At 48.4% G+C, this 12776-nt stretch overlaps 4 protein-coding genes across 4 annotated transcripts; 2 read left to right on the top strand and 2 right to left on the bottom strand.

Moving 5' to 3' along the window:
• Window positions 1-2737: 2737 nt before the first annotated feature.
• On the top strand, window positions 2738-4025 carry ANOM_008743 (SANT/Myb-like DNA-binding domain-containing protein; the record flags this gene model as incomplete). The annotated part of the gene is made up of 2 exons (XM_015553999.1): window positions 2738-3616; window positions 3684-4025. 2 exons carry the CDS (start codon window positions 2738-2740, stop codon window positions 3813-3815), a joined length of 1011 nt encoding a protein of 336 aa, XP_015402846.1. The 3' UTR covers window positions 3816-4025.
• A 296-nt stretch (window positions 4026-4321) lies between these two features.
• cox5b (cytochrome c oxidase subunit IV) lies at window positions 4322-5745 on the top strand. Its single transcript, XM_015553998.1, has 6 exons — window positions 4322-4475; window positions 4633-4686; window positions 4883-5041; window positions 5160-5260; window positions 5332-5422; window positions 5487-5745. The coding sequence occupies exons 1-6, from the start codon at window positions 4385-4387 to the stop codon at window positions 5573-5575; spliced, it is 585 nt and encodes a 194-aa protein (XP_015402845.1). The 5' UTR covers window positions 4322-4384; the 3' UTR covers window positions 5576-5745.
• A 624-nt stretch (window positions 5746-6369) lies between these two features.
• ANOM_008741 (purine-cytosine permease family protein) lies at window positions 6370-8426 on the bottom strand (the record flags this gene model as incomplete). Its single annotated transcript, XM_015553997.1, has 7 exons — window positions 6370-6453; window positions 6520-7225; window positions 7289-7402; window positions 7453-7525; window positions 7579-7732; window positions 7787-8237; window positions 8380-8426. The coding sequence occupies 7 exons, from the start codon at window positions 8424-8426 to the stop codon at window positions 6370-6372; spliced, it is 1629 nt and encodes a 542-aa protein (XP_015402836.1).
• A 773-nt stretch (window positions 8427-9199) lies between these two features.
• ANOM_008740 (SANT/Myb-like DNA-binding domain-containing protein) lies at window positions 9200-10694 on the bottom strand. The gene is made up of 6 exons (XM_015553996.1): window positions 10584-10694; window positions 9871-10240; window positions 9769-9816; window positions 9675-9707; window positions 9532-9615; window positions 9200-9480 (listed from the first exon to the last, which is right to left on the bottom strand). The coding sequence occupies exons 1-6, from the start codon at window positions 10586-10588 to the stop codon at window positions 9439-9441; spliced, it is 582 nt and encodes a 193-aa protein (XP_015402835.1). The 5' UTR covers window positions 10589-10694; the 3' UTR covers window positions 9200-9438.
• Between the last annotated feature and the right edge of the window lie 2082 nt (window positions 10695-12776).

The raw sequence follows: 12776 nt of genomic DNA, 5'->3' as shown, positions 1-12776 counted from the left end.
ATTTATTTTTGTTTTCCAAATTATGATCGTGTAGGGCAACCTCAGGCCGTGCCAGGGAATTTTTGAAGATCGTCTTCTTTCATGGTCTCACTTCTTGCAACCAATGAACGCAGCGATTCGGAAGCAAAGTCAAATTACACTCCGGAAAATCACTCGGACCATGCTAACTTAAGCTGCGAGATTATACTAGATAACCTCGACGATTGATCCACCCTGGGTCTCGAGTCATATATTGTACCGCGTATCAGTCGACGCTAGGCCAAGGATGGAGCGTTTCTTACGTATGGTTTAAGCCCCTACTTGCCGTTTAAGAAAATAATGATAGGAACTTAAACCAAGCTAGTGATGGGACGGCGCTGAGCAACCCGTTCTTCGCCACACGTTCTCGGGCGCTAGCTAGGCTATTATTTCCGACCGTTTTACAGCCAGCGACTGCCTCTGGGGGTAGGTGATCGCGAAAATTAAGGTTGGATAAAGCTCCTTTCATCGTGGGTTTGAAGTTGAACAGCCACTTGTCAGGGCACCGGCATCCATCTGCCATTGCTGTCGGTCCCGGCCGAAGATTTAAGGAGACACCTACTAAAAAAGACAACAAAAAGAAAAAAAAAAGACCAGGCTAGTCTAGGATTCAATCAAACGTGGGCGGGGGAGACCGTTTACCATGACTTGCGCCTTTTTGCGTGATGTCTACCCTGGAGTGCGAGCAGAAAGAGAAATGGAAACGAGACAACAACAAAAAAAAGAAAAGGGACAAAAATTTATCAAATTCCTGGAAAACAACTGCTGGGAAAAGACCATTCATCCCTGTTCATCTAAGCAAGTTGGGTATGTACCATCAAACAACTCCGGGTTCCCACTCCAGTTCAAGGCGATGGAGAGAGAGTATTTAGGGCCAGGATCGTTCTCCAGCGACTCGACTTGAGAAGGCTTGGTTGGATTTCCGTGAAGCCTACAGTGGATGGTCCACCAAACAGCAGACTAGCACGGTCCGCTAGCCATCCTTCCCTCGTGGATGTCTCGCTGGGACTGCTCACGCTCGTCCATTAGCGTATCACTGAGTGGAGATGATGCGACGACGTACGACAGCCCTGGTCCTGAATCCTGACAGGGGTGAGGAGAGGGAGGTCGAAGAGGATCGATTTCCTGAGCTAGTTGCAGCACACTGACAGGGCTTCTGACGGCCGGGTTTGTTTCCCTTGACCCGATAACCTGCTTCCTTCCACTTGACCACTTCCGTATACTACAACGCATTCTATACTCCAAGTTAACTTTAACTCATGCTCAGGATCTGCTACATACGTCCGAACTGGTCGTGGGAGCTCCCCGCTTCCGTTGATCATCTTCTTGTTTGTATGGGATCCCCAAGAGCGCGGGTGCTCTAACCGCACAGTGTGAGACTCTTTGTTAGCTTAGTGTTTCATCCCGGCCATTCCTGGGTGCCCTATCTTTCTTTCTCCACGACTCGGTCATGCCTTGGCACTCTGCTAGACGGCTCGGTGAGTCGCAACCGGTGATCTAGCAACTCACCATGTTGGCGTACTCGATGACCGTTGTCCCTTCTGGGTCGGCTCTGCAGGCTAAGCTTGACTGGAACGCAGGTCCGTCAAATGAGTGACCTGAAGTCATTTGATTTTTTGAGGGGATTTTTATTTTCTGACTTGGATTATTTTCGGGTTGGAATGATTTTATTTTTATTTTTTAATTAGTTCCCAGAATTTCTAATTTGATTTTTTGTAATCTGGAGATTTGTATTTTATTTTTACCCTTTTTACCCACCTGCATCTTGCTCCATCTGGCCGTATACTTCGGCTGTCTCGCTCAAATCCGAAATACTACCTACGTTGGCTTTTCCTTTTTTTTTTCTTCTCCCATTTGTTGTTATCTTCCAGAACGTTTCCTCGACCGTCCACTATCGATACTTGTTATATATCCTACAACCTATCATCGTGAAATCCTGGTGCACACGTAGACTGGGGGAGAGCATCCAGATTTGTTGTGACATTCGTTATCCCACAATTCCTTTACCTGACGCTTCTGCATTATCAAGCAACGGGGGCCCACGGGTGACAAGCCGTTTGGAGAATTCTAGTTGCTGATCATCTTTCCTGGACAAAGTACCTAAAATCCTTTACTACTCAGATCTGGCAAAGTCGATTTTCTCGTTTCCTGGACGTCCTGCACCGGTTGAAGAACGGGAGCCTGTTGGAAGCGGTCTAGCTCGAGAAACCGTCACATCCCCTGGTGAGCGCAATCTAATCCATCCCCTTTACTCAGCGTCGGTACAAGGCGACCGTATAGGTCGTCTTCGTCGCTCCCCTCATCTAAATGAATCTGAAATTCCCCTCTTCCTCCCTGTCGTGATCCTGAACCGACCCCAGTTGTGCCCCAATTCTAGACCCCGTGTGTGTCTCTGACTCTGGAACAGCTTCGGGCCTTTTAAACTTGGCTAGTGATTAGCAAAAGCATGAGGCTTGGGTACTTTTGAACAAGGTCTTTTGTATACTGCATGGGGAGAGGGTGTGCTTTTTTGTTTTGGTCCCACGCCTCCAGAATCAGCCCACGGCATCCCCTTCAAATATCGGTCCCAGTCCCTTTGTCACTCTTTCGGCGAAGTGTCATCGATCCGCGTTGACACCTCCGCATCCCGCTTAGACGTACTTTCTTTTTTTTTCTTTTATTTTTATAAACCGTGATCAGATAGCCTGCCAGGGCTTTTATGCTCTAGCAGCGCTGATGTATGTCTGCGACGCTGGCGGATCCATATCGAGACTATGCCATTGATTACGCTCAACATGCCAGCTGCAAGCCCGAGGAACATACAAGCACGCTTGTTTACCACACGCATCAGCCACAACTGCAACATCCGAAGCCGCCAGAGTCTCCTTTCCAGCAAGGAAGTTCGCGCAGCACGGCATTTGAGCACCATCATGCAAACGCGACCGTTCTCCCAACGGCGAATCACCAACCGACAGTCCATGGACTCTCCCAACAAGTCGTTCTCACCCCGACCCAAATGCTTTCACGGCAGCTGCCAGTACAATATACACCGACCAGCTTCGAAATCCCGTCATTACAGCGGAGTAAAAAGCGGCACCATTCCGAAACTGACGCAGAGGGCGATGACGCAAATCATGGGATCAGGCCACAGTTATCGATTCTCCCATCAGAATCATCTGCGGAACCGACGCATCACTCACCCGAGATGCTCTTCTCGGTTCACGGGGACGCTGGGCAACATCATCAGATGCAAGGCCACGACCTTGGATCGCAGGATTCGGTGGCCCTTCCACAACATCACCACCACCATCGTCTCCCCCCACACGCGTCATTACGCGACCCCCAGCGCCATGGTATGAATATGGAATCATCCCCGTTTCCTTCTGGCCCGCCAAGTGTTGTGGGCCAGCCTGGGATGCCCGATCCAGCGCCCAGGCCACGGGGGCCCAAGCTCAAGTTTACGCCGGAAGAGGACGCTTTGCTGGTAGAACTGAAGGAGAACAAAAACCTAACATGGAAACAAATCGCCGATTTTTTCCCGGGTCGAACAAGTGGTACATTGCAAGTCCGGTACTGCACCAAGTTGAAGGCTAAGGATGTGGCATGGAGCGATGAAATGGTGCGCATTTCCAATCCCATATCCGTATTACACCAGTAGACAGGACACACTAACTTTTTGTGGACAGGTCCAACGGCTACAGCGTGCGATGCAGGAGTACGAGAACGATCGCTGGCGTATCATTGCGGGGAAAGTTGGCAATGGCTTCACACCAGCAGCTTGTCGAGAGAGGGCTTCTCAGCTGGAGAACCCTCCATGATAGTTACGAGTGGATGTGTTTGCCCTTTAGCGCCGGCGTACGCTCCCCTACTATCCACTTTGTTACGTCTTATTCATTACCCTTTTTCGTTTCTTGGTAGGCTGTAATGGGGAATTTGGATGGCCACGGTTTAGCTCTATACCAGACAACTCGGTGTAAGGTAGAGGATAATGTATGTATCATATCCATTTAGCGATGCCCAACGTGAATAGTAATTTCATTTGTTTTATCCAAGTTGCCACCCGGTGCTTCCGTCCGAGTACCAATGGGTCAAAATGTCATTGAGCTCCCTCTGCGTGAGAGAAGCACGAAGTACTAGTCTCTGGTGATAAACATCAGATGATGTAGATGCCAGAACCCTAAGCCCTATCAGGCGTCGAATCGGGCAAGTAGTGCCCAAGTGGTCAGTCCAGGCCGCCGTAGCAGCTCCGCAACCAATCAACCCGCACTGCTGACTATTCGCCCGACCACGGGCCGAAGCGGCTTCAAACTCACCTCAAACCTCCAAACTCCCTCTGCTCCAAACGTCCTCACCTCCTCCGCCGTTATAAGCCCAATTCACCAGGACAATGTTCCTCCAACGCACAGCCTTCGCCCTCGCGCGGCGCGCTCCCATCAGGGCCGTCGCTGCCCGCCCTTTCTCCTCCTCCGTCATCCGCTGTACGTGAGCCCAATGTCAAATTCAAGACCGCCTCTTGAGAGCCTTCGTCGCAGTCACCACCCTTCCTGTGACCCCATTGGGTCCTGGAAATGGGATTTGTCCACCGTCAAGGCAGTCTTATCGACGCAGTAGCTAACATTGAGTCTCTAACTGCAGCCAACAAGGCGAAGTACGCTGTTGAGAAGGATGGCAAGATCCTTTCTTTCGAAGGTTGGTTGCCAGACATGTTGTCATACGATTGGCAAATGCCCGTCTATAGCCGTTTTCCCAATCCGTGTGCTCTTGTAGTTACGGATTATGTCATTGGAGTGACCCTCCATTCGCAGACCAATCTTCTCTTCAACATCTTGATTCACCACCCGCTACGCTTTGGCAAACAATGCTGACCGGTTCGTTTCCACAACAGAGATCAAGACTGAGGAGGACCTCGTCCCCCCCGGTGCTAAGGCCGGTTCCGTTCCCTCCGACCTCGAGCAGGCCACTGGTCTCGAGCGTCTTGAACTCGTCGGAAAGATGCAGGGCATTGACATCTTCGACATGAGGCCCCTCGATGCCTCCCGGAAGGGTACGCTCCCTTTTAATCCTACGAATTTTTCGGTGGTCTACACGCGTGTGCACTTAAATGGGACCACTGCGATGATATCCACGCAGACGAGCCATGACTGACACGCAATGTCTTACAGGAACTCTCGAGAACCCCATCATCGTCAACGGTGCTGGTGACGAGCAGTACGCTGGTTGCACCGGTTTCCCCGCTGACTCCCACACCGTCAACTGGCTGACCGTAAGTCTTTATATTGCCATTGAGTGGCATGCTCGGTATCCGCGCATGGAACGCTAATTGAATCGATTCAGGTCTCTCGTGACCGCCCCATCGAGCGCTGCGGCGAGTGCGGCAACGTCGTCAAGCTGAACTACATCGGACCCTTGGAGGACGCCCATGACCGTAAGTCCCCTATACTTGTTGAAGCTCTCTCCAATTTGCTCCCCTGCTCACTCAATCCTTCCAGACGATCACGGCCACGGCCACGGCCACCCCGCTCCCGAGGAGCCCAAGACTTTCGCCGACTACGTCAAGCCTGAGTACTGGTACCGGTAAATATTTGACACAATAATAGCTCAGTCATCTTTTCGCCTCGCGGTGAAAAGAATGGAGGATTTATGAAAAAGAGAGAAGGAGGTGGCTGTATCAATCCGGCATTTGTCTCTTGTAGAATAGTTGAGTTGAAAGAAGTGATTGGTGTCTAATTGATTATTGGTTTTTTTCGCTCTTTCTTTTTTGTCTACATTTTCTAACAGGGCTAGCTCGAAACTCTGCCCATGGTTTATCTGCGAGCCAGACAAAGAGTATAAATGACATGACTCGAGATCGGGTGGCATGATGCGGTAAACCCGGGAAATTTACGTATCTCGGTCATCACTATCACGTGGCAATCATCCTTCCCGGCCAATGTCCATAATTGTAATATCCACTTACCCATGTCGTACCCGGAACTGGGATAATAAACATTTTTACTTGTCTCACATGTGTGATAACACTACTGCTGCCAATATCAAGAATTGAGATTAAGGGAGCGAGCGACAGCCAACGGAAGTAGAGTATATGTCACAGATACAGTATATAGTTTATATTGGAGGCTGATAGATGCCCAGAATGGAGATTGACTGGGAAAATAAATGATTGTGTAGTTTCCAAGGGAAATGAATGACATTATGCTCAGACTGTTGCTTTTGGTGAGATTAATTGGAGATGACGTTTTGGTCGTTTGATTCCTATTGGCTCAGGACGACGTTTATATGAAGCAGGGGGGCAGTGTATGTGTGTATACGCCCGTTAAGACACGAGTCCAAAGTAAGCGGTTGATTGGAGGTGTTCCGGATAAGCTTAGACAGTTACCGGCCCAACATGCGCAGCTCGACATACCGTAATGGCGGGTACACGAGCCCAGCCCAGGTGAATCCGACGTAGTTACCCATCTATCCACGATTAGATGTGTTCTTTGAGGTTGGTTAAGGTAGTGGGGAGAGCAATGCATCACTTACATCTGCGCCATATTCACCCACTAATCTGGAAAGAGGACCAATATACCAGACTTGCGCCATGCACAAGATTGCGCCGACCCAACCGACTACGAAGGCGACAAATGCGGCTATGCCCACAGGTAGCTTTGAGGGGTCATTCCACACATTCCAGTTATACCCAGTTCGAAATCGGAAAATGAACCGCTCTTCGAGAATGATGGCGATCCATATTGCGACCCAGTAGCCCATAAGAGCGAGGAAATTGGTGAAGATGTCGGAAAGGTTGCTACGACCAACTAAGGCGCAGACCGTGTAGATTATAACGCCGATGGTGTTCCATATAGCTCTCGGGACCTTCTCGGCGTATCGTCCAAGGACCTGGAAGTCGACACCGGCGGAGTAGGTCGGTGGGATGGTATTTGCGATAAGTCCTAGCGCAACAACCACAGAGCAGAACTTGCCGAACCCATGCAGAGGCCCGAATCCTTCGACGATAAGTGCTCCTGCACCCCTAGAGTATGCTGCGCCGTACTCTGGATGACTTGAAATACCAGACGCAAGTCCGATACCGACAAGAAACGCCATAGTGAATGATACAATAAGGCCTACCAATGAAAGAGAGAAGAGTGTCACTCGGGAGGTTCTCTCAGGGTAATAGACGAAGAAGTCGCCCGCCAATGGGGCATAGGTAATCGCAGCACTGAGACAGATGGAGAAAAACGACAATCTAATGACACAAGATTGTATTAGCTATTGCCTCAGCAACATAGCAAAAGTCATGGAGGCGTACCGGTTCCCAGCAAGTGTGCGAGGATCTCCAGAAGAAGGCGTCGACAGATCAAACTTTGATGAAGACACAGCGTAGAGTATAGAGACTACGATAATCTGGGGAAGGAACGCGAAGCTTGACGCAGTCAGTACCCGACTAAACTTATTAAGGGCATTCACACGCACCGTTCGTAGTAATGGAAGACCTGATAGCCGAACGTGGCTATCACCCAACAACTGACTGCGATGATCACAATGCCTACCATTGGATCAGCACCTATCATTGAAGTTCTCAACACCATGACAACCTACCAACAGCTACCGACATGTCCCCATTTGGTGACACGGCAGACAAGATCTGCCCGCATACTACGCAATCAATTAAGCAGTACCCAAGCATTTGGATCAGATTCAGAATGACGACAATCTTGCTCGGCCACCACCCCATCGTATAGCGTCCGAATGCCTGGATCATGTTAGCATACAGCAAAATAGTCGGCTTAGCCTGTGAAAAGCCCACCATAGTCCGGACGCCGGAGACTGGCCCCCATGTAGCCATCCATGCGGCAACTAATGCGCCAACGAGAGCACCCAGAACCGCACAGAGTGCCGAATCCAGGAAGCTCAAGCCATATACAACGGGGCCCAGCATTCCTAGGGTGATGTTGTTGGCTGCCAAATTGATTGAGACCCAGAGCAAGAACGCTTGAAGGTACGAGACCCAAGTCAACTTTTTCATCCGTTCATGTTGCTGTACCCTTTCAATACCACGGGCTTCCAGGTTGTATTCAATCAGTTGGTTTTCAAACCTCTTGACGTATGCAGCAATGCGTGGCGATAAGAAAGGGCCGTCCGCCGCATCGCGACCCTCTCCATCATACTCTTGGGGCGGGTGATCAGTGAAGGCAGTTTTTGACGGTTCCTTTTCGGATTTTACCCCTAGGGCAGGCAGAGGACGCTCTGAGGACATGCTGTTACTATCCAGTCAGTATCAACCCATGTAGAGCGTCGGGGTTAAGAAAGCGGGCATGAGTCCTTTCGCTGGAATTATCCAGATCAAGTTCAACCGTATATTCTCAGAACGACAACTGCCACCACATCGTCTGCGCCCACATTTTGAGGACAGCAAGCCAAGAGACACGCGAGTCATGGCCGGGCATATTGCAGCAGATTTGTGTATGACAGCGTTGCCGAACACCGGTCTTCATGCAGGCGTATTACCTAGATACCTTGATCGACAGACAAAACCATGCTACTTGTCTTCATGATAGCCATCCCTTGCATAGAGATCCTGTGATAAGACGGGAGAGTTGTACTCGTAACAATTGCTTTTTGTTTCCCCCACCGACTTGGTTCAACCCGTTTGGAACTACGACTTGAAGACTGAGAAAGTTAGCCAATCGAATTCTCAATTGTACTCGACGGAAAGCTTTTCCTCGAAAAGGTGTAATGGGGTTCACCTGGGAAAGTATATAAAAGACCCTGTCGCGATACGGGGAAAGCTAGTCAGCGTTATGAATGCTTCGCGAACAAGACGACTGGAGTAAAGAAGTGGCAAAGGGGATGTCACTTTTTTTATTTTCAGAAGGAGGAAAGATTTATCCCCACTTTCTTGCCGCGGGGAAGTCATTTCTTCGGTTCTCCGCTCCGATAGCGGATTCCGCCAATGATAAAGCTACACCCGTTGTTGACGTACCTTTGAATCATGGAGAATTCAACATACGTCCAATGACATAGGTACGGAACTTATGAAGCTGGGCGCATCAACTGGTTTATCGCCGAATACATATGGGTTAGGCAGAATAACTACAGTCGACATTGGGAGAAGCACTGATGGGCCGGTCTATCTGCGCTTCTTCTTCAAGGCTTGGATATGACGCAGGTTCATCGCATTGGTTTAGAGGACTATCATGGAGTGCGAATCAATAGTTGTAAACGATAAGGGGGGTATACCAAATGTAAACGAAGAGAAGAGTAGAACTAAGCGAAAGGACAGTAAAGGCAAACTCCAAGCACTTCGCCAAGCATTGTGCAAATTGTTGTCAAATAGAAAAGAAGAAACAAAAGAACATGCATTGCTGTTGCGCGAATCCAGTTCCCCAGCAGCATGAACGAACGGTTCAGATATCCCATGCACTGATAATCATGTCTTCGTCAAATTCCGTCGAGCGTCTAGAGGTCCTTAAAGTGCTCTTTCGCATACTGTTCACATGCCTGTATCCATGTCAATAATTGGACTCGGTTGAGAATCTCTGGAGCTCTCACCTTGGCCGGTTTTCCAACTTTTTGTCCGATGACTTTCCATTTGCTCGCCTCATATTCCTTGATTGCCTCGCGGAGCGCTATGGACTGCATGCTGTCAGACGCAGTATGGTAATAGAGACCTTCCTCGAAGCGCTATAATTTACCTCGTCTTCATCAAATTCGGCATAGTGCATATCCTAATTAGGAATGTTAGTCACTGGACAATGACACGATCCAGGGAAATAGCTGCCACGCTACCTTATACCAGTGCTTCTTAACACTCCCTTCAGTTCGAAAAGGGAATGTCTAAGCGTTTCGATTAGTAACGCATCCGTGGCCATGGATGGGACCCGACAGCACCTTAGCAATCTCACTCCAGCTGCGACCAGCATCGCGCATTGTCTTTAGCCGTTGCTCTTCCTCCGCAGTCCACGGAGTGTTGGTCCTTCCCTTTTTCTTGGGGGGAGCTTCTGGTGCTCCTGGCCCAGGTTCAAGTGTGGTCTCGGCCGCAGCGGCTGTAGTCCCAGATGCTGTCATGGTTGTCGCAGTGCTTACCTGGGGCGAAGCACGGCGCTTTTTGGGGTTGGGGGGAGAAAGCTGAGATTGGGGCATAGGAATGCCCTCGAATGAAGGCACTCTTTGAAATGGATTGACCTGCTGCGGAGCTAGCAGGTGCGATGGCGCGCTGGTCGATGGAGACGCCTTGACTCGTTTGGAGGTTGGAGGGGTTCTAGTTGAGTGTCAGGGAAGAAGAAGCAGAAGTTGAGATGGTGTATTGTGTTAAGGAACAGTGAACTGGGCCTCAGATGAAACAGTAATGACACAACATAAGTATATCAATCGAACGAGTAATAATCATCAACGAACGGGTAAACTCAAGGCCATTCAACTCTGCAAGTCACATGTAATGGACCGAAGAACGGAAAAAGTAAAAAAAAAAAAAGCACATGACACGAGGACTATATATACGGATGAAGAAGCCAAGGGCAGCTAAGTAGGGAAAGATCGTTGTTGCGCCGCACTACCGAAGCCTCTTTTTCCCTGAGAAGGGAAGGATGGGGAGGAACACTTACGACATGGTGGACGATGCGCAGTATTCCCAATCACGCTGCGTCGATTCATCTGTAAATACACATGCTTAAGAGATTAGCAATCCGCTACTCCAGAGTAGATTGGCCTGTCCAGTCCAGGGAAAGCAGCTCTTGGTTACACCGAAAAAACAATGACGATGACACGGGCGCATCCCTCGGTGTGGCAGTAGTGCTGCAGGATGTCAAGCACGTACGGCACGCACAGGAATGTGAAAGTGGTTGGGGGAGATTACGTGCATATGAATGCTCGGTGAGGTTGATGCTTGTACAGTATAGATGTGGGAGTTAATCGGGAAGAAAATGATCTGATATCAAACTCAACAGTGCGACCCGATATGCAGCAAGTTGAGGGAGAAGGAAATCGGGGAAGTCGAATAACAACGAAGAAAAAAAACCAATAATAATAATAATATATAAACAGGTTTAGGCACAATCATTCGAAGACTTTTCCAGCATAGGAAGAGCTGGAGGTGGAGGAGTAGCAGTATGGGGATACAAAGGCTGGAAATAGTATGGTAGAGGAGGAGTACTGGACGAGCGACGATAAGATGATACGGTCAGAAGAAAAGAGTGGAGAGGAGCAATAGGCAGCATACGTACTGGTCAAAGTTCATGGCTGAGGAGGGACTCTTTTTCCTCAAGGGTTCGGGTCAAATCCAATAGAAGGAAACAAAGAGGTGAAGTTACATGGAATAGAGAAATAAATGATACACAAGTGAGAAAGAGAAGAGGTGAAGAGTGAGCTGAGAAGAAAATACTTTACTTGTACAGTAAGGTTCTTGTACAGTTACAGCTGAGGGGAAATCAAATTAATTCTGTACTAGAGAAAAGCACCCAATCCCGACGTCTCCGAGCTTTACTTGCTTTTTATAATAAATCATAATAATTATTCATTTATTTCTTTTTTCTTGCCTTTAACCCCTGTCTTTAATCCAGTCTGCAGGCAATCCCCAATAATAACATACCTCGACAAAAAATAAAAATAAAAAAAAGGCATTATAAAGAATCCTTCTATTGAGGTCCTATCCTAACGGTTTCCTTCAAACTAAAATTGTCAAGGGTACCAAAAACGGCGTATACACTAGACGCTTCAGTCTGCCGGATTCCTGTAGTATCAAATATACTGTAAACCTCCGGTCATTGTGCTATGGTCGAGACTTCATGACTTAGCTCAAATTACCAGCCACCAAAGCCCTCTTATGTCAAACCCTAGGTCAAGGTGAATCTTCAGGTGACAAACCAGCGTTGTTGGACATCCAACAGGGTAATCTACAGGTATCAGTCTAGAAAAAACTGTGTCAGTCCATAGAGCTCCATTTCATCACTGGTCTTTCTTTCCGGGCTAACCTGACAATGCTGCAGTTGTCCAGTTGGGGCCAAGCCGTCTGACATCGCCTGTCGTGAGGGGCTTTCTATCCAGTGTGCTCTGACCACCACCGACTACTACTAGGGTGACATTAATCATCCGTCTTACTTGGCAGACCAAAAAAAAAAGCAAATGAGTATGCTCATGGATAAGAATCAGGTTTGTTGTTTTTGAGTTTCTATCCTTTTTCGATCCTCGTACTCGAAATTAACTATGGGAAGTGGGGTAACGCTCAACCATAAAATCAGTTAAGTATAGTTAATTGGTACCTGTGTGTCAACATGACATCTGCACCGTTAGATCGGTTCATAATGCAAGATTCTACTGTGTTTATCAACAATTTTATTCTCATTAGCATTTTTCTGAGTCCTCTTGTAAGAAATATTATATAAATAGAAGGTAGCCGTTGTTGTGTAGATATAGTCATAATCGGGTTCGTGCATGTATCATCTATATAAAGAGACGGAGTAGGGCAGAAGGGGCGCGTGATACTTTTGGCATTAACTCGACTCAACTGATATCATTCCATAGCAAACTTCTCACGGGAGGAACAGATTTTGTTTATTGAGGATGCTTTCCAAATCCTCGGGTCTAACAACTCCTGCTATATACCCGTCCCTACGATCTCGAGTTAGTGGATATCGTAGTGATTTATCATATACAGCATAGGGGCAGTATACATATCCAGCATGCGATCAAAGACCTTATTGACGTCATCACTGATAAGGATGAATCACGTGATGTACACGCGGCCCCAGATCCGGTGGTGGACCCCAATGAGCTCAGCTCCCGTGCCTTCTGTGCTCTGA

The sequence above is a fragment of the Aspergillus nomiae genome (genome assembly GCF_001204775.2).
Source record: "Aspergillus nomiae NRRL 13137 chromosome Unknown contig00396, whole genome shotgun sequence".
Taxonomy (NCBI): domain Eukaryota; kingdom Fungi; phylum Ascomycota; class Eurotiomycetes; order Eurotiales; family Aspergillaceae; genus Aspergillus; species Aspergillus nomiae.
The sequence above is the reverse complement of the archived record's forward strand: the minus strand, read 5'-3'. Positions and strand labels throughout refer to the sequence as shown.